Genomic DNA, 22,517 nt, shown 5'->3' on the forward strand with positions numbered 1-22,517 from the left:
TTAAAAATCAGCATTTTCAAAGGAAGAAACACTAGGTTCAGATACTTTTCTTGCTCTCAGCATTAGGGTAGTATTCTGAGTCCATGTTCAGATTCACTCGTAGTAACATAACGTGCTTCTGGATTTGTATCTTTTATTTACAAAATTTGTTACATGCTTACAGGTAAAACATACAGGTTTGATGTTATGAGATTATTTTGCAACAATTTAGACTCATATTTTCAGTTGTACATCTAGCAAACATGACCCATCAGTCTGTACCTGTGCACCGAAATTTTGCATCAACAAGCAGCCACGGAAAAGCAAAGTGAAGCAAAGCAGCAACTAGAGCTTCACCACAGCTCTGTTCTGGTCTCCTGTTCTTTTGCTGCAGCACATTTGCTAGAGGAAGCGAATAAAGCTCTGCAATATGGGTAACAGGAGTTTGTCACAGGATATATCTAGGAGAATGTGTGATATGGAGTCAAGTTGTCGAGTAACTCCTCTCTCCTGTTGGGCCATGTTTAGCCATGTACAAGATTGGGGCTAAAATTGGAGTGGGAAACTAACCGCCTTTGTTTAAAGTAGTCCTCCTTCCCCAAAATAATAATATGCTTATCACTTTTCAGACCTCTAGAAGTTATTAATACTCCTCTGTGCAGGCAAGCACATATAACTTCTGACTGTAAAGCTAATGCATCACACTATGCTATTTTTTCTATTTCTCGCTTCCTGCAGGCACCATTTCTAACAGACCAAGCTGTTAATGAAGATACTTGATATTTGGCAAAAGCGTGTAGCATGGAAGGTTGTACAGCTCAGCCTGAAACCGGCAATGCAACTCAGAAGTCTTATACCCCATGATATTTAGTATGAACATATATGTTGCCTTTCACATTTAATATTCTGTTTTTTCTTAAGGTCTGTCTGATGGGTTAACTAAAATTATTGCCCTATATGTTGCTGCTATGGTTCCCAACAACTGTACTGCAGGAGACTTACCACTATAGCTGGTTGGATTTATTTTTGGTGGGAGGAAGGTGTTAATATGCAGTAAGCGAACCCCAGGATAGCTCTCATAGTGGTATGAGCAGGCAGTTGGAGACTTACTTATTGGTCTTATCTACAACTGTGTAAAATACAGGAAACAATCACAAACTTGCAGTGTTGCTCAGTGGTAACAAGGGGAAGAGTTATACATAAAATTAATATTAAACTGATTAACTGTAATATACATTCCAGTAAGCTAAATCAGATCTTAGTACAAAAAAAAAAGGAACTTTCTGGCTGTTCCAGAAATTTCAAGTCAAGTGAAGTTGAATTTTCTATTAATCTAATAAAATACTTCCATGAAAGTTCTAATTTGATATTTTCCATTTGATTTTGTTGTTTTTCCCTCCTACTAGGCTGACTTTGCTAAAAAGCCTAGAAGCCTGGAGATCCAGAAGTTGCTAGACTTTAAATTCAAACCCAATATTAATAGTGGTTTGTCAGTTTTGCTGGTAAATCCTCCAGGCGAGTTTACTGAGACTTAACTGACAACATCCAAGACAAAGTACAAGGGTATGATATTACAAACATTTGTATGGAAGATTAGGGTGCTAAAACTACATCAGAAAATCCTGTTAACAAGGCAAATCCAGCACAAAAAATAAAACAAAGGTTTCACTTGCGTCCGCTTCAGATTTCCCAGGCTTGCTGCTCTCCATTATTATCAAGCCATCCAAAGATGGCAAAAAACAGTGAATAAAATTCCAAAGTAACGCAGAAGGTTGGAAACTTATATCCTAGGGTATAAATTGGGAGGTATTAAGCAGACATTTGATGCATAAACATAAATAACATAATCTCTCTGTATTCTTCAGAGAGTTGACAACATTAATGTAAGCCTAAAATTACTCCTGTTCCAAATCCCTTAGTTTTATTAATTTTTGTAAACTGCTTTAAATAAAAGTTGCATTGAAAGACACAAAGTAATCCTCTCTGATCCTAGTTTTCATTTTACAAATCTATCAGTGTTTTCAAGCTCTGAGACTCCAAAGTGTTAGTTCTTATTTTAATAGCACTACGGCAGGAGTCTGTAAATATTGCAGTAACAATAAAACGAGCTAATTTAATTTCTTAGGAAAATGTATGTATAAAGTTCCCTGTGGTTTGTAATTACTGTAAAGTCAACAGTTTACATCAATGACCTGGTAATCAGCTAGTCAGAATGTAAATAATTAATGAAAGAAATGTTTTCAACGAGCTTGCTCACAGAAGACTCCTTGGAGTATGGAAAAAACAGCAGTTTTGTGAGCACAGTATTGTAGAAGAGTCGAGCCTCTTATTAAGTACATATTTGTGTTTTGTTTCTTATTAATTTGGTAAAAACCAGTAAAATCTTTTTGCAAATACCTTTCTATTGATCTAATACTAATTAATATGTTAATTCCACTTTGCTAAATGAGTGCCAACATCATGTAGGCAGAATGAATTATGGGAACAACAAAGAGTGAAAGGCAGAATCCTGCACATCCCGACACCTTCTCTAGTTACATTGCTCACAAACAAACCCATTTTTTTGTAACATTTCAGCATGGTCAGAATCAGTCTAGGAAACAACTTTATAATGAACTTTCGTGACAAGGAAGAACTACACCATTAATCTCTTATGGCATGCCCTACACACGCTATCTATGCTTTAGCAGTAAAAAGGTGGGCTGGTTTTTATTATTTCACTGTATTTAAAAAATGCTTTAACATGAAAACACAGGTGAAAAGTTTAAGTCTCACTTATACAACAGGCGTTGCATTATTAATCATTATTTGATTAAATGCAACTCACTAATTTCAACACACTGCTAAATTGCTGATACTATGACAGTCAGTGATATTCCTGGTAGCGCAACATAATTTTGGTCTTTGTCTTTGTGATTCCTACAGTTTAAAATTCATTTTCACATTCACTTTCTGACTATGCCCCAAAATCATCTAAAGGAATTAGGCAGACCTCAGTACGATCTTGTTATTGACGTTTATGTTGATCGATGTTGGCTCTTACAGAATTGGAATCTACAGATCAATTCCCTTATTAGATTCGTTCTCAGTGCTGCCATGATCATTTTATCACAGAAGCTGCTGCCATCAAATGCTGCTTTATCACTTTATAATGGGATAAGCTGAAGCTTTCCTCTAGCATATAGTGGGAAATGAAAACTGTCTGAGCTCTAAATATTTCTTTCACAGATTTTCAAAAATATTCTTCTTAACTGCATATGTCTGTTTTAAAAGCTACTTTAAACTCAATTTACCTAACGAGTAATAATTTTTGTCCAGAAGAAAATTCCAGTTCTCAGGGTGGTAAAAATAAAAAAAGTCTAACACTGGAGACTGCCCTGGATCTATTAATCAGTTTCTTCCTGCTGAGTCTATGAGTCAGATGATAGAAAACAATGATGCTAAGAATGAAGACATGACAGAAAACCCCCAAATGATCTCAGGAATGGTAAGTAGTATTACATGCGAACACACAAACCCACATGCAAACACTCAAAAAGCACACAGAACAAATACATACACAAGGTTTGTCGCAAGTGTTTTATCTGGTTTTGAAAATATGCAGGGCCATGGTATTTTTGTGAAAGTGGTGTTACAGCTCCTGTTGAGAGAGGAGTTCATCACATTAATTTAAATCTCCGATAAAATAAATTAGCTTTTTTATTGCCAGGTTGAACTACAGGGCTATGATTGTTATGTATTGCTCCAATCTAAGTCTTAATGGCATTTTAGCCCTGTGGTGGTCAAACAGAAACCATTTCAAACCTTCTAAAGGCTATTAAAACATGTGCAGATGTCTGGAAAATTAATACTATTATCTAACTCTAACCTTTTGCCTGTAGGAGGAAAAGGAGAGAGAAGGCTCGGGGAAGATGGTTTAGATCAATACACGGCAACAGCAGAGGGTAAGCACTGTTTCACATGGAAGTTCATTGGCTGTGAGCAGGTGATTCAAGTGAGCAGATTCATCCTTATTTGGATTTCATTGAAATCATTCATTTACTCAGAAAAATAATTTAAGAGAGATGAGCATCATTTTTACAGTCCTTCCTCACTGCTGTTTCCAAGGTCCAGCAAGCTAGACACGGGAAAGGTTCATTCATTCAAATGACAAGAGCACGAATTTGTCAAGGTTAATGTTGAACAAGCCGTATTTACCTTGCCTCAGTATTATGCATTTAAAAGGTTTCTTCATCCCTCCACCCTCCTTTTTTTCTTTTTTTTTGGTATAATATTGTTGAAATGTCACATGGACCAAAAGGAGTTTAAAAGTAGTAGTAGGATTTCAAGAAATACTTTTATCGTTAGTTTAAGGCTTTTACATCTGTATTTTCTGTCCACCTCTAATGCATTGGTTTTGGCTCTGGCAGAATACTTTCAAATAAGGAGGGACTTAAGAAGGTTTTCTTGAATACCTGGCACCGTGGTTTAATCGCGGCTGGCAACCAAGCACCACGCAGCCGCTCACTCAGCCTCCCCCCATCCCAGGGGGATGGGGGAAAGAATTGGAAGGGCAAAAGTAAGAAAATGCATGGGTTGAGATAAGAACTGTTTAATAACTGAATTAAATAAAATATAATAATAATGATAATAATAAATTGTAGTAAAAAGGAAAACAACAACAAAAAACAAAAAAAAAGGAACAAAACAAGTGATGCCACTGCTCATCAACTGCTGATGAATGCCCGTCCCATCCCTGAGCAGCAATCACTGCCCCCCGGCCAACTCCCCCCAGTTTATATACTGAGCATGATGTCATATGGTCTAGAATAGCCCTCGGGCCAGTTGGGGTCAGCTGTCCTGGCTGTGCCCCCTCCCAGCTCCTTGTGCCCCTGGCAGAGCAGGGGAAGCTGAAAAGTCCTTGCCTGGTGTAAGCCCTGCTCAGCATCAGTGAGTTATCAACATCATTCTCATCCTAAATCCAAACCACCATGCTATGCCAGCTACTAGGAAAAAAATTAACCCTCTCCCAGCCAAAACCAGGACACCTGGATACCAGGTACTTAATTCTATCCTTTTTCCTCAAAGCACTTACTTGAGGTATGGTTTAGAAAGAGTAAGTGGGCAGATTCCCAGCTGGTAAGAATTACTGGCTCCACTTCTTCTACTGAAATTAAAAGAACTTCTTCCAGGTGAGGAATTGTCCCCTAGACTTCCCAAACTTTTGCTGCTTTTCAGAAATAAAGCTTTTACATGGTCACAGTTTGCATGTGTTGTGGTATTTCATTCTGGAAAAGTCTCAAATCTGACCACAAGATCTCCAAATGGCAGTTCAAGTTCTGCAACATTTATTCTGAAATACAAAAGTCATAGGGCTTGTGCAAAGGACAGAGTACAATCTGTAGACCTGATGATCTGAATAAGTATCTCAAATCCCTGGCTTCAGACCTCTCTCATTCCACTGACCTACTTCAGAGTGGTGAGAAACTGCAAAATGATCTTGCAATCAGTCTGGCCACGGAAGCCACAAAATCTTAGTAAGGCTGAAACACAGGTGAGGTGTGAGAGCCAGTGCTGGTACCAACAAGGAGGGTGCACCATACTGGACAATATGAGGATACAGACCTGCACTGCCCATGTTCATCTGCACCTTGCTCCTATTGCTGTAGCCAGGAGGAATATCAGGGAATGGAAAACGAGAAATGTCAGTCATTGCTCCTGGGCCAAACTGCTCTGGCAAGGGAAGGTACAGTGCCCTCTAAGCACTATTTAGGACCTGGACCAGCCTTGGGAGTGCCAGGCCCTGTCATACGACGAGACTGAAGAGAGTCCCCACTCCCCCACTGCAGCCAGTGGGCTTTATCTCTCACATAGATGGCCGATAGCTGCAAGAACCTTTTGGCAGCTGTCTGCGCTCAGAAGAAGCAGTGCCAACATTTGATTAGGAATCTGTGCCCCTGTGAATTGATCGTCTTTTCACAGTAGATAAGAGCAGGGCTTAGGAGGTATTATACAGGAATTTCAAAAGGGGTCAGTTCCCAGTTCGGCACCAAATAAGTAGCCAGATTTTTAGAATAGCTCAGCACAATGCCTGAACACCTGGAAGTTGAGTCCCGTGTGCATGAAGAACCTAAAGACCTAAATTAAAGGTTAATGCCATTTGTTATTCCCCCATGAACTGGTGAAGACTGGTAACAGAGCTGAGAGTACCCATATTTCTAATTATTGTCAAGATCTCCTAAGGACCATTTAGTGGAATAAATTTAAGTGAGCCTCTAAAATACAGTGCTAATCTCTGATTCATGTTCACACTTGCAGTATCTATAGCCCATAATAATTGTGCCTAGACCTGTGCTTGTGCCTGTATCTAAGGTACAGGAAAAGTACACAAGGCTTGTTTAGAGAAAAAAAAGAGTTAAGAATAAGTAATAGGAAACATAAAAAAAAATAGATGGAGCACTTCTACTTTTAAAGTATGACTGAATATAAAAATTTAGGATCAAAACACTGCAAAATTAAGTAGTTCATCTCTGAAACTGTGTACCAGAAAGATGAACTGAAGAGTGGGCGTATATTTGAGATTTTTAAAGCACTGATATTAATTCAAGATGCCATTACTTTGGCAGTCTGGTTTCCATACTTGTAATGCAGTAAGATGGAATTTAATTCATAATGTTGAAGATGCCCTTGTAATGCACACAGGACACAGACAAATCACTGCTCCTCCCTGCACCCAGACATTGGTTAGTGACTAATGAAACACGGCTTGCTCACATCCAGGAGAAGAAATGAGCATGAATGCAATCTAAAAATGCTAAAAATACAGAAAGACTCAAGTCTGTCAATATCACATTGTTAAAGATTTAATGACAAAAGTAACTTTTCCTTTTAGCTTGTCCTTATCAAGCGAGATACCCAGATGGTAATTTAAGAGTTAAGGCACTAATGGACTCTTCAGTTTCACTGAGCACCCACGTGCTGATTTTATCTTGCAATACAGTATTTCACATTCTCAGCGAAGTCAACAGAGATTTAGTCAATAGTGTCACGGCCTTTGGATGAGGATTTGAATCTTACCAGTATCCAAACCATCATTAAAGAAGATAGGTCATTTGGGAAACAAAGGAGAGCATTAGAAAATTCAATACTAAAAGACGGGTTTGGTTCAGTAGGTGTTTTATGATTCATTATGAATAGCATTTTGTTCTAATTACCACCTCTTTCTTCTATGCCCAGTATCCATAAGAGTATACAAAACACACAAAGTATATCACAGGAAAATTAATTTTTTCATAACAGATGCCAACAGAAAATACTTCTTGAGTAATCTTACATGCTATAAACCACTTAGCATAATATTAGTTTGATTCATTTGATGAAATGTATAATTTAAAATTACTAGCAAATTACACTGACCTGATATAATCTGAACAGCTTAAATGTTACCAGGTAGAGTAGTTATTGGCACACCTATTTTTAAGTAAAAGAGCCATAATTCCACATGGTTTCATGTCGGCGAACTGCCACTACACTTAATAATAACACTAACAAAACCACAGTTATAAAGTAAAATATAAATGAAGTTTTACATGTATTGAGTGTAACAACAGATGAAATTAATCCTGTTGTTATTTGTTTCATATACACACGCTTTTGCAGTTATCCTTCAATTAAGTTTCAAAGTCTTAACAAAAACAAACTACATACTTAGCTCCATTAGTGGAATAAGAAGAAAATTACACATCTGTAATAAGAAGTTATATTTCTATACCGCTTTAGAATTTCAATAGATTCCCACTTTATCACAACAAGAATATGAACTCTAAAACTTTGAAACATTTCATTTTATGCATTCTTTTGGTATTTCATTTGGGAGTTATGGAGTGTGAAATATGCACCATGATGAGAAAACAATTATTTAGCACACCTGTTGTTTGTGCATATTGTATTTAACCAGGGCTTGCGGTGGCTACTATTTTATTCCACTGTGAAATCCAAAATGGGAAGGCTTTAGAAGTTGACCTGATGTTATGAACTTACACTTTTATATGTAACATGAGGCTTGTACTTACCACATCACACACTGTGATAACATTAGAACAAACCCATGCTAATTTTTGCTATCAGAATGCCAGTGAGATTTTTCCATTGAGAAAGGAAATGTGAATGAATGACTCTTGACTTAAATACACCAAATATTTATATTAAAAAAATGAAAACTTCAAAACCAGAAACATATCAGGCAAAAAAATGGATCTGGTGGTCACACAAAACACATGAGTAAGTCAGAGTTTTCACAAAGTTCACAAACTAGAATAAAGGCTGCCTCTAATCAGCCTCTATATTTACGCTTGACCATTTATGCAGGGATTTACCTGAGAAGTTGCTAATACATTCAGCAAACAGAGCAGGCTGAAATAGCATTCAATGGGTTAAGCATTGTTATAGGTTAAATATAACTGCTCGGAATAAAAAAGCGTCTCCTTTTAAAGCTTATTAGAAGTTTGAAGCACAAGGCAAGTTTGGAAAGGAATACAGCAATGTTATTTCATATTGTGGAACTCCTTCCTTTTTTCTTATATTTATTCCCACACTGAATGTACACAGTAATAGGAGAAAACATGAAAAAGATTCTTGTACTTAATGAGTCTGCTCACATATATGCTTAGGGTTTCAAATGCCATATTGGATTCCTGCCATCATGTATATCATCACTGATAATAAAATTTTACGCATAAAATAAAGAGAACTCCATGGTTCACCCGGTGTCAGTTGCATATTTTTCTTTGTCTAAAAAATAGGCAGTAAAATCTTACTTTTCTTGTTAAGGCCTGTCACATCAGTACAGCCCCATGGTTTTCTTGACATGTGCTTACTCTGAAAAACTGTCTTTGCTCTTCAGAATAATGCCTATATATTTCTTCAAAACTTAAAAAATATTGCTCTCCTCAGTCGAAATCATTCATAAATACTTCACCAAAGATCACTTGTGGCTTTCCTAAAGATTATTTGCTCATTTGATTTACTGCTTTTGGTATTTCTTTACAATAAATTGTAGCAATTTATTATCATTAGGATAATGGAAAAAGCTCATTTTTAGATTTGGTACCTGAAAATTACATATTTAAAACTGTATCACAAAATGTCATGTTTGGGTAGATATAGAAAGCCTTCCAGTGCTTTTCTTTGGAACCTTTCAAGGTTTGTTAAAGTACTTGGACATATGAAATCCTAGCAGTTGGCGGTAATTTTCTCTTAAAAGCATTATCATTCTCATCAGAACTACATACCTAGTGAGCTTTAGTTAGTACTTTCTTTTTGTTTGAGAGCAAATTGGTTTAGGTGCTGAAATAAGGGACAACGGTCTGACAAGAAGGGAGATCACCAAAATACAAATTACAGATGGAGCAGACCTATCACATCAATTGATCTAATTCCCTCATAATAAAATACTGTTCTCCACTGAACCTGTAGCTGTGCTTTGTTTGCTTTAGTTTTAAATGTTGTGAGGGAAAATGCGCTATCTCCCCTCTCATACATCATGCCATCGTCTGTAACAAAAAATTTTGTGATTTTTTTTATCAGCCTGAATTAGATTTAGATCCAGCAAATCATTTTCACAATTTTTTTATTTTAAGAATGAAAGTTTTATAGTTTCCCTGGTCAGAAAAGAGCGCATCAGGATTCCTCCATGTTACAGACTGGTGTTCTTGAGGGACAAGAAAAGCTGTCTCAGCCATGTTGCTCAAGGGATCTCACAAAGCTTTTGGAGGTCTACACATCGCGGCTGTGATTTACATACGTACAAGCATGAGTCCCTGTGACTAGAGATGGCCTGTAGAGAGCCACTGCTGCGGATGACATCCCGTGATTCTCAGTGCGCTCCCAAAAATCTGCTTATCTCAGAGCCTGCTTCCAGAACTGGCTGGATATCAGATATCAGCCTAATTCTTTTAGGTATTATGCTGCTGCTGTTCATTCAGAACTACAAGTCATACGGCTTAACTTAGGGAGGTCAGATAGAGTTTCTTTGGGGGCCATTTCCTTTCCTTCTCTCATCACTGACTTTGGTCACCCATCCAGCTAACCAGCAGCTCTCATGAACACTTTATTTCTGTAGTTTCTTCAGCACATATTTGGAGCTGCAAACAGGGCAAGTAAGAAATATGGTTTATAATGTATTATTACATGTTGATGATTTAAGCTGACATGAAATACAGGGATTTGAAGCTTTGTATTTCTGCCTTCTCAGATGTTGTTGGTGAGTGAGAACATGACAGAAATTGAAAGTAGGTACCAGTTTACTGAGATAATGCAAGACTGGAGCAGTTTTCTACTACTGCTGAAAAAAATTAGCAGACCTGAAACTAATTTCTCCTTCAAGCCACCAGTCCTGATTCCTGAGTAAGTAAATAGCACTACAGACTCTGCAACACCTGATTCATATTTATATGCTTACTGTGAAGAAAAGGACAGAGTTTGTTCTGGAGCTGGAACTTCTCAGAAGTTTTGCGGAGAAGGGTACCCTAACAATCTGTTGGATACAAAGGAACAAATGTGAAGTAAGAAAATAAGCAGGTCAACTGGAAGAGCTTCAAAACTTCAAATACAATTTGCTGATCTTGGTCTCAAGTCTGCCTGCTCTCTGAAGAGCCCAGAGGCACAAGGCAGGACTAGTAGCTGGCTTCTGTCAAATGGGAATTATGCTGCTGCTCAGCATACAATGATCCAGTTATTTAAATATACTTTGGACTGCTGACAAACTGTTTTCTAACAGTGTGTGATGATCTTTAGTTTTAATTTCAAACCCTCAGATACTTACTTTCTGAAATACTTAAATATTTCATGTATTTGATTGGTGTAAAGCAATGCAACTTCACTTTTAACCTTCTCCATTCAGACATCATCATGTCTAACGATGTCTGAACCAGAGGTCAGACTCTGAGGCCAGATATTCCATCTCCTTTTGTCAGGTGTTAGGGCAATTAATTGTCCTCTTTTTCTTCCCATATATAATAATGTCGTTGGCGCAATTTACCCCTTCCTGCTAAGCTGTATAAGTGTTTCCATCTAAGTATGTACAGCTACACTCTATCTCATATGTCAGGGCATAGTTGTCAGGTTATTAAAAGAGCTAATATCAATGCAGTTACAACAAAGTAGTTATTATTTAAATTGACCTTCTGAGAATTCAGCAGACTGTGCTGTGGCATTCTAGACAAAATTTTAGACAGAAATAAGCAATGTGGATGGTCTGGGAGTAATTGTGCTGGTTTGGGCTGGGATAGAGTTCATTTTCTTCATAGTAGCTGGTATGGGGCTGTGTTTTGGATTTGCACTGGAAACAGGGTTGATAACCCCGGGATGGTTTTGCTCCTGCTGAGCAGGGCTGACACAGAGCCAAGGCCGTTTCTGCCTCTCACCCCACCCCACCAGCCAGAGGCTGGGAGGGCACAAGGAGCTGGGAGGGGGCATGGCTGGGACAGCTGACCCCAACTGACCCCAGGGGTATCCCACACCGTATGGCGTCATGCTCAGCACATAAAGCTGGGGGGACAAGGAAGAGGAGGACATTTGGAGTGATGGCGTTTGTCTTCCCAAGTCACCGTTACGCGTGATGGAGCCCTGCTGTCCTGGGGATGGCTGAGCACCTGCCTGCCCGTGGGAAGCAGGGAATGAATTCCTTGCTTTGCTTTGCTTGTGCACATGGCTTTTGCTTTCCCTATTAAACTGTCTTTATCTCAAACCATGAGCTTTCTCACTTTTACTTTTCTGATTCTCTCCCCTATCCCACTGGGGAGGGGGGAGAGTGAGTGAGCGGCTGTGTGGGGCTGAGCTGCCAGCTGGGGTTAAACCACAACAGTAATAAATGAAACTAATCTAGCCAGAGAAACACAAGGAGAAAATAGATGCTTCAAGAGTCCTCCCTGCTTTGTTTTGAAGTTGATAAAGTAGAATTTTAACAATGGAATAAAATGGCAATGAAAATATAGTTTAGGATCAGAAATACTGTAAATCTTATGGTTAGAAATACTATTTTATACTTTCCCAACTATGAAAATTGTATTACTTTTTTAATAAATAAATCAACTCAATAAACATTGCTATTTGCCACTATTTAACACATTTCGCTGAAGTTCCCTGCATGCTTTATAAACAAATTGACAGCACACTTCTTGGTGAAAAGTGAAAGCAAGGCTTTATCCATGGTAAGAATTCAGCTAATACATTGAATTTATGTAAACAGAGATATGTAATATAAACAAATTACCGCGATACCTATCAGAAGGCAAAACCTGACCCCTGTTTTCCTCAGTAACTTTATACAAGTCATCATTGGTGTAAAAGGAGGATATGTAATATCAGAATCGGATTCAATGTTATTAGTTATATTTTTGGGTAGGAGTGGTAAAAGAGGGCTAACTAGAAGGAAAAGATCTGTGAAAAGGTCTGCATCTGAGCAGCCTACACCTGACAAAGTCAAACAAAGTCAACATAGCTAAGAACTGGAAAAACTCTGTAATTTGGTGATTTTAGTAGTTTAAAATTTCTTTGAAGAAAACACTGCATCATTCAGAAAAAATAAGGCAAAGACAGAAAAATAGTGAAATTAGTATTTACATTTAAAAATATTTCATAGATGCTATACATGTCTGTGAGCAAAGCAGAAGTGTTAAGTTTCATCTAAGACTTCTTATTCCTACTCTTGTATCCTCTCTTTTGATTTATCTTATCCCTTCAGCAACCTTCTGTATATCACCTCCACAAATTTCCCTCTTCACTTCCAACCAGTTTCTCTGTACCCAATTTTAAGTTTTATGTCTATTATTCCCAACTATTTCTCCCATTGCCAGATAAAATACAAGGTGGCTCACTAAAATGGAGTTCGTGTTTTTCTTTTTCCAAACCTCTCTTGCTGTGACAGGCAGAATTTCATCTCTTTTTAGCAACCACATTAACTGAGGAAAATGAAGGCTGCTTGGGCAGAAGCTACTCCTCTGTGCTAGTTTTTAACCAAAACTATTGCTCTTCTTTAGATGGTGCTGATAGAGAAACAATTTTCCAAGGCTTCTTCATTTTAAGAAGAGAGGTTGGCTGAATAAAATAAAACTTAAAAAAAAAAAAAGGTGATCAGGCTCCTCTTTATTTATCTAATCTAATACTGCCTCTGTAAATCACACCCTTCAGCTAAAAAGAATGTCCCCAGAAAGATAGGGTAGCTTTTAAAATCATCTACAATATGAAAGAAGTGACAGGAAAAAAAGCTTGAGTTATCTCCTTTTCCTCCTTACATTTTGCACCAGCATTACTTAATCTTTTCATGACAGGAGTGACATGACATATCCTCTGTGTCACCCTCCCTACAAACAGTAAACAGACCAAAATTTCTAGTAGCAAAGAACTTATATGGCAATATGCTAATCACATGCCTCAAGAAAACAGGCATATTTCTTCTAAAATACTATTAGGCCCTTTGATTTCATGAGTACTTACACTTCTTGCAAATGCACGTAAGTGTAATACTTTTAATAATAGTTTTACAGTGAAGGATTCCTGAAGCAGTCATGAAAACCTTACTCCATTTTTTTTAAATTGGTGGCAATCAGTTTTTCTTTTGATCTGCGTGAGAAGCATGAGGAAAAACAACACAGTGCAATTGGTAAGGTATACAGGGCATTATTCCACACTCCAATTCTGAACACTGTTACCAACCCTTTAATTGAAAAAATTGAATGATCTGGTTTCTAAGAAGATGACACCCAAATAATGTATTATTGGCTTAAAATCAAATAAACAAAAACCTAGGGCAAAGTTGAATTTTTTTTTTTTTTTAAAATCTAGGTTTCTTTCAAATCTAAGATGTAAAGAATGTTTATGGGTTAAAAATAAGCTTACTCTTTAATACAAGAGTCTTCTAATGTCAATTACAGAATAATTTGATGGTAATATAGAATCAAATCACAGAAGTTGATAAGCAGAAAAAGTGACTAGTACTATTTATTGTTAGCTTATACCCTCTTCTGCAGCATTCATCAAGATTTTTAATTGTACTGAGTGTGACTACTCCTAGGATAAGATGAGCATGTAAAAAAATTGAACTGTATTGTAGCAGACAGTACAGGAAAGGTGAAATTACCACCACGAGTTGTTGTCTCGTCATCCTGTCATGGCCGTCATCCCCCCTCCCCTTAGCAGTATTTGCCTATTCACTTTGATTAGGGTCATGATTTAACAGGAACGTCCTTAACTACATATTCAGTACTCTTCTGTAGAGTGACAGATTTGAACAAATATTTAGCTATTGCTCTAAATCTGGGATGTATGCATTTCCAAGACACATAATCCAAGCTGTGCTTCAATTCTATGCAGGCACGCAATAATATTTGCTTAATTTTAGTCCTAAGGAAACATTCTCCTTCAGATTTTACATCTCACACTGCAAGATCACAGACTATACACCATTTATTCAAGTCTGGAGTACAGTAAGAGGATAAATACATTTCTGGAAACTCACAAATTTACTGGGATTTTTTTGGGGGGAAAAAATGACATATGAAGTGTTTTAACAGATGTTCTTTGTTTTCTGATGTACACTGCAGCTTGTTCTCTGCTTTTTTTTCCCCATGGAGGTTAAAATCTGTTGATAGCAAGAGTAGGGACAAAACAGCAATTTTTGCTGCTGTCTGGGAGGCCTGGACTTTGTGAATGATCTTAATTTTCTTTCTTCCTCAGCCAATAAAGACAAAGCAAGTGAAAAGGGGGAAAAATCTATACGCATTAGCTCCTGCCAAACTGTGCAGGAACACTGACATAAAATAGTTTGAATCCCTCAGGAATGCTTGCTAGATCATTTGGTTCCCTCTTCCACTTCATGCAGGTTCATCTCTTTCAACTTCTTTCACAGCTGTGACATAATCCAGTTTCAAGGAACTTAAGTCAAAACATTGATCCCACTTTTCAGATGCTATCTAACACTTCTGTAACATTCCCATAATAATGTGGCTTTCTTGCTGCCACACAAGGAATGGGGAAGCAGAGCCATGTCTGTAATAAAGAATGTGCAACGAATGACTTCCATGCAATCTAACCCAATACTAACATAGACTAGAGTCAGAAAGGCTTTGGAAACAGAAAAAAAGCAAGCAAGAAAGAAAAAAACCCAAACTAACCAGGAAGAAGGAGCAAGTGATGTGACTATCAAAAGCAGAAGTGAGCAATGAACATCCATGCTGTGGTGGATGTGTCAGAAACTCTGAATGGCTAAAGATAAATCAGTCCTACACGGGAGTCTATGAGGGATGAACAAACAGGAAAGTAAGCAGGGGGAAAGGGAGAAGAAACAGAAGAAAGAAGGTCTTGACCTAGCAATACCTAAATCAACACAAAATTAAGAGACAGAACAAGAACCTGAGGATAACCCAAGAACCCAGATACCTATGCTGGTGACCTGGCACCTCTCTGCCCGTGCTTTAGAGTTTCACAGTAAGTAAGTATGGCTATTTGCCCTCACCATGGGGATTCCCTTGCCCTGAAGCATCAGCTGGTGAGCAGACCATGTTTCCTCAATACTGATCAGAGTTAGCAGCCCTCACTGTCAAGCAGCAGTACAAGGGCCCAATTTTACTTTGAGATACAGATGCACAGCATTTATAAGATGCACAGATTTAAATAAGATACACATTTAATATCACTTACCTAGCTGACATGACCCAAATTTCTCCTCCAAAATTAATGAATTTTTCTCTAATACACAATAAAATATATTGCTAAGACCAGATTTTGCCCTATTGTTAGAAACCTGCAAAGTTTTAATTAGTCCTCATATACTGTTCTCCTAGCTCATAGTCAGATTTGTTGGAACTTCTTGCAAAGCAATTCTACTCCTACAAAAGGATGAGAAAGCAATGGATTAATTCACAATAATGGACTTTGCCAAGTGAAAAGGGATACTGAAACATCTCTTATTATTCCAGAACAGCAAAGGAGTGGGAGATGGGTCAATTGGTTTCTCAGCTATATCCTCCCATAAAACACTGGAGAAAAAAATCACTCTAGGCCTGTGAAGATGTACTTAAGTCCTTCTAACACATATGGCAAAAGTTAAATAAATGGGCTGTCTTCTCAGAGGAAATTACACTGTTCACCATCAAGCAGCATGTTAAGGAATCTGAGCTTCTGCCCTGCAGAGGGATAATGAACCCATATAATTCCATTTATCATAGTGAAGAAGCACCTAAAAAAGTAAGTTACTCTGCAGGTGTGCTCCTTTCTCCACATCTGCACATAATATGTAGTCATAGCTCATTGGCATACACTTTCATTTGCAATGGCATCAGATTATAGATAATGGATATTCTTCTAATATGTTAAATCTATCAACTGTCATTTCCCACTTATTGACATAACCTTAAAAAGAAGAAATATATTTTACATTTGTGAGAAATATAAAGCCCACAGCTTGCTTTCTGCAAAGGGTATTTCCTACCTGAAGAAGGAGGTCAGAAGCTGGTTTGACTCTCTGCTGGAAAAGCACACTTAATGTTCGATTCTGTTGTTCCAAATCAAAAACTCTTGTTTTCAGCTTTATACATTCCTCCCTCAGATCCTGCAGCACAAGGGAAAATAGGAAGATTAGAAATCAGGTAACAGAAGCACTTAAGAAGCTCTAAGTAATGTCAGATACTAAGAAGAAATACATGTATAACTTTTTAAATAGTACAAATCAGAAAAAGGTGCTATTTGATTTCTTCTGGTTGATCATCATAGGATAACATTTAAAAAAATCTTGTAATGAGGAACAGTAGTTACCTGACACATTCTTTTGGAGTATTAGTACAAAAAGTGACTTTGCAGGCAATGTGTTTCATTTTGCAGCCGACACAAAGTAGAAAGCAGCAATTAAGATATGATTATTGTAATAAGCATAAGCTAAGGAAAAAGAATAAGCTATACCAAACCAGGAAGAAGTTCAAAGTGGTACTGTGCCTTCAAGGTACTCTTCTGATGTCTGATCCCCTCCTTGCTTTTTCTGGAATAACCAAGTGAGGATTTCTGGCTGGCACATTGTGGATAGTCTGTATCTTCCCCACTGTAACTTGCCACTGTAGAGCTGGCTAGGCCATAGTAAGATGCTGGTGCACCAGACGTGGTAATATGGTCCTGCCTGACATTTCCAACATGAGGTACCAAAAAGCCTTAAAACAGGCCATTAGAAGCAGAGGTGGAGTGTTAAACCTCTATCTTAAGGCACAGCACATTACTGTCAAAACCGAAAGATGCAGGTCTTTTAGCCGAGGCCGAGTCAGGTTCATCATGAACAAGCCATTAATGGCTTTCAGATACAGCAGATATATAACTATCAATCTTCAGTGTAAGACCTGCTTTTCCTGGACACTTGAAGGAATACAGGATTCTATCAGAAAGAGGATTTTGGAAAGAGAACAGAATCTGACAGTCAGCCTTTCAGCATAATTTGGGTAGTAGTCCATTTTGAGGTGCGAGAGCTTCATAAATCAGGAAGAACAGTCTCTTAATAAAGATTACACATAAAAATAACAAGCTGAAGCCATAAAAAAACCCCAAAAAACCAAATGTCCAAACCACTTTCCCATATTCCTTTAAATTTAGGACAGTTGCTGCCCTGTGGTATTGCCTAGCTGATATTACTTTCGACCATATGAAGGTGGAGAAACAGGCCTCTGGATCCCCATATGCTGTCCTGTCAATACCATTATCAACATGATGGCCTAGCCTTATGAGAAAACAACTCAGAGGAGGAACTCTAGTCAGATGTAGCTTAAATTCTTGCCTACAGTTGCTCTAGTCTCCACTGTAACCAGCACTGAGGTTATAAGAGGTGAAGACACAATAAAATAAGCTCATCTTGAGACTTTCATAAAATTATGAACAACTTCTTACGCACATAGTATGTATGAGATTTTATGATATTACTGGATGAATGCAGTTATTTTCTCTTGATAGTTTCTTAATATTTGTTTTAGGTGGCTGTCAAGTGGCTGTTCAAGTAAAATTGCTAGAGCCTTCCAACAGTACCCCCAAAAAATCTTGTGTATGATGTTTTGTAAAGCCCTACAGCTTTGATTTCTGTCAGTGAGACCTCTTATCTCTGGTCTTACACAAGGAAATCTCTATTAGGAAACTTCAAGCATCAAGACCCATTATTATCTGCCTTTCACAAATAATCAGAGAATTTAAAACAGAGCCTTAGCTGTTACAGCAGTGTTTAACACTTCAACACTTCTAAGTGCAGTGAAAGGGAAAAATCATTCACAGAAACTGACAATGTAGAAAAAATTTAAATCTTGGCAATGCCTCTGCTCAAAACCTGCCTATCCTACAGTTTTAAAACCATAAAATTTATGTTTCAAACTTTAGACTTTCTGTAAAAACTGAAATATAAGATAGTAGATTACCCGCCCAGATGCTATAAACCGTGCCAAAGGTAATGCCACACATAGTCCAGAGGAGAAATAAGGCACATTAAGGCAGCAGTATTCTGGTAAAATAAAGTCTGAGTTTAGAAAGTTGAAGTCCTAAAATTACCAATTAATACAACTACCAAATATCTGAAGCATGTAATTCCTCTCCTGTGGGCAAAATGACCAGCTATTAAGATAGCAATCTCCCAAATATCTAAGGTATTCCTATGGTCTCACCACAGCAATATCTGAGCGTCTCTCAATTCTTTTTCTCTTCAGTATGAAACTCACTCTTCTCCAAAATGGGATTCACCGTCCTCATTAGAGGTTCCAGAAATATGCTACTCTTCCTCTGAAGATTCTTCTGTTTCAACACTTGATCACTTCTTTTTTCTTTCATTGAAGAAATAACTTTCATACAGAACCCAGAGTAAACAATATTCTCCTGAATACACTCCTATGGAGGAGAGTCATATGCAAAGAACAGATACATAGATCACAAAAAAATTTCATTAAGTGGCGTAACTAAAATTTCAAAATGCTGATCCAGGTCTTACATGGAAAAAAAAAGAAAAAAAAGAAATCCAGTCCCCAGCATTCCTATCATCTCATGTTATAGGAAAAGTCCTTGGGTGGAAGGAGAAAGAAGGGATGCTTCCAGTAAGTATCAAAGCATACAGGTCTGTCTCAAATTATTTTGTTTTTCTGACTTCTTAAATTTCCCAGAGGTAAAATTTTCTATTAGTAAGTGGTAAAAAATCCATATAATTTTTCTACCTAGAATTGTGAAATTTTGTGGTGTGGCTAATTCAGCAAAAATCTTAATTTAATATAGTTTATCCATAGTCACAGTAAAAAAAAGCCTCTCATATTAGAGAAATTCTATATGTACTGTAACAAATTATATACTTGAAAAGTGCACATTTAAGATTGTAATTCCATTACAAGGTTTCAGTGACATTGATGAATCACTCAAGCTTTGATCACTCAATTTGTGTCACCGGAATCTCTCAGTGGAATCACAGCCTTTCCACATGCTGGCGAGTACACAGTGCTTTATTCGTTACATTACAGCATGTACTTAATTTAAACAAAAATTAGTCCTTGAGGGACAATTTCAAATTCACAGCAAAGCCTACACAGTGTGCATTACTGTACAAAATCACTCTTCTCCATTTTCTGAAAGCTCTCAGCTTTTCTTCATGTCTCGCTATGCCCCAGAGGTGTGTTATCTCACTGTGGCATGACTGGCTCTGTCTTACTGCTTAGCTGCACAACGGTAGATTTATCTGTTTACTAGTTACTAGTTGGATTCCAATATATACCTACTTGGGATTGGTGTGAGGAGTCCAATTTCCTCTTTATTGTATGCTATTGTGTTCCTGTCTTTTCTTATAAAAGGACTTGTATGAATGGTGTCAGGAGCACTGTAACAGTTAATATTCATTAGCATTTAGAAGAGTACCCTCTTTCCTCTTTCTGGGGATATTAAATTAGCTGTTATTACACAGTAATAGGTAAGCAGCTGTTAAATCCCATCAATATTAAGTAAATCACTTTATTAAATGTATTCAAATCTGTTTTTATTGTATCCATATGAACTCCTTGGTTCCTATGGGTTTGGGAGGATTAATTACTGAGAAAGTATGTAGTCATCAAAATGTCTGATGCCTTTGCAAAGGGACTCAGAAAGCTCCTCTCTTCATTTGGGAAACAACCATAATATTCCCAAACTAGAGATTAATATATTGATATTAACCCTCTGGTAAATATTTAATCACATATGGTTTTATATTACAAAATGTGGATGAGGTTTTTGTGTGTATTAATATGAGAAAATGCCGCCATTTCCATTTAAGCTGTACTGAAACACAGATTTGGGATTTTTTTAAAAATAGCTGAAGTTATGTTTCCAAAAAGGTGTTACAGCAATAGCTCTGCAGACTGCAGTCCTCTGATGATACGCAGACCATAGTGCATATGTGTATACAGAGTACAGGAAGAGTAATACAGCACAGATAGCAGCAGTGCAAGCTTCCCCATATGTTGTGGCTTGCACAAATCACCTCCAAGCTACAATACTTCCAAATGCTGTAAGGCAAAATCCCGCTTCTAGAGTAAAAGGCTTTGCTGTGCATCAAAAAACCATGGGATTGAATGACGATACTTTCATCCCTAACCTGTGGTAACAGCTGCGTCACTGTTTCGTGGCCACAACTGCCAGGTAAAGAGATTTAGGGAAGATTATTAGTTCTGGATTCAGGACACTAGCTTGGGCCACAGCAATGCATTATCTGTATAACGAGCAACTGCACCCTCCAGAGTCTTGCATCACTCACCCACAGGTCACCTGGACATCTCTGTCTTTCAGAGCAGGATACCCAAGAGCAGAATTAAGGGGATCAGAACATCTTCCTGCACTTCTTTTAATCTATACAGAATGTCATAAAACCAATTCACAAAAAATCTGTCCAGTAAGGAGCTGAGAACGGTATCCAGCCTTCTCCCTGATGTGCAGGTGGCCAAATGCAACCTTCTGCATCTATTTACCATTCACTTAGGTGTAGATCTTTATGGGTGCGGATGTTTGTCCATCCTGCTGTCAGGGCACACTCCCCACTTTTAGGAGTTTAGTTGGCAGAGCCCAAGGACATCTTGTTCATGTCTGAGCTGCACAGTGGCCGCCTTGCACCTACGCCCACGCCCAGGCTCCTGCCTCCTTGTTCCTAAACTGCAGCCTGCACCCCTGGCTTGGCTTCGCTCAGACCTGCCTCCTCCCCATGGACTTGCCCAGCAAACATGGGACTGAGGCCAACCCTGATCAGCACCTCCAGGACTGACCCTAACACTTGATGCTTAGCATCCTGCCTGCTCTGCTGTCACCCTCAGCCCCTGCTCACCCCCTTTGTGGGGGTGTTCTGCTGTTCTGAATGATGCCCATATTGGAGGCTTTGGAGCCACTCTTTGTCCAAAACCTATTCCAATGCTTTGCTATATTTGCATCTAGAAAGCTTTTGGGCGTGTGGCAGAGGTTTTTTATTATCTTAACTTGGTGTTTCTTGCTGCATTTTAAGAACATTATTTCTTGTCCTGTCATTCAGTGTAGACAAAACAGTTTATATTCTTCTTTGCACTATCTGCACCAAAAGACTGTATTTATGTCTCTTTCAGACTCATCTTTTTAAAGCTAAACGATCCAAAGAATTTAATAATGCCACATTTGTCAAGTGGTCTAGATCTCACAAAGGATCATTTCATGAATATAGAAGGTTCATAGCTTATTCTTATAGATCTTTATATTTTGTTTGTCTTCCCCCCCCAACCCCCTCAACAAAATGACATCATGGAATCATGTTCAAATAAAAGACCACTTTTTTGTAGAATTGTCCTACCAGCTATTCCCTACCCTCTCTGGGCAGCTGATTATTTCTGCGTACATATATTACCTGGCTTTTCTCTCCATTTAATTTAATCTTACTTTTTTTCCAGATCACTTCTTCATTTTAGCAAGCTAATTTTTAATTTCATTCCTCCCACTAGGTTCTATCTGAAACAACCACACCTCATATCCAACCATTTGGAGTGTGAACGGAAACTCCAGACATGACTTGATCCAGGACTGACCTTTATAGAAGCCATAGTGAATCTTTTCATTCTGCCAGGTTTGCAATCACTCTACAAGAATATTGCCTGTGCAGTACTTCCCTTGCTTACCCAGGAGAATGGAGCAGGAGGACATCAAAAGGGTTAAGACAAAATACACGTTCTCTCTTGCTGCTTCCCAGCCCACAAGTAGAGCAGCCGAATCCCCTTTCTATACATGGAGCCTTCTCTTTCACTCAGGGAAGCACAGGTCCACGCGAAGTCTTTCCTTCCATTGAATGTGAGTGACCGTGCCAGCTATTGACATGCACTGTAATTTACCTTTTTTATGTTCCACAGGAATGGACTGTGGGAGTGACATAACTTGTTGTGGATACAGAATGGAAAAACCACCATCTGGAGGAAGGATTTTCAGTTGCCATTATCTCAATATAGGTAAACAAAAATTGGATACAGGTCCTGTAAGATCAAGTCTGTATGTACAGTCTCATGATTTTTATTCACTTGGATTACAAA

General features: G+C 38.1%; 1 protein-coding gene across 1 annotated transcript in view; it reads right to left on the minus strand.

The window, feature by feature from the left end:
* The window catches only part of NCKAP5 (NCK associated protein 5), a gene marked incomplete at its 5' end in the record, with an annotated part of 153,782 nt that overhangs the window by 78,214 nt on the left and 53,051 nt on the right, over positions 1-22,517 (minus strand). The window contains one exon of the mRNA XM_035896719.1: positions 16,445-16,564. Within this exon, the coding sequence (XP_035752612.1) occupies positions 16,445-16,564 (120 nt within the window). The remainder of the gene's footprint in view (positions 1-16,444; positions 16,565-22,517) is intronic.

Source organism: Egretta garzetta, unplaced genomic scaffold, assembly GCF_000687185.1.
Source record: "Egretta garzetta isolate BGI_Z169 unplaced genomic scaffold, ASM68718v1 scaffold416, whole genome shotgun sequence".
NCBI classification, from domain to species: domain Eukaryota; kingdom Metazoa; phylum Chordata; class Aves; order Pelecaniformes; family Ardeidae; genus Egretta; species Egretta garzetta.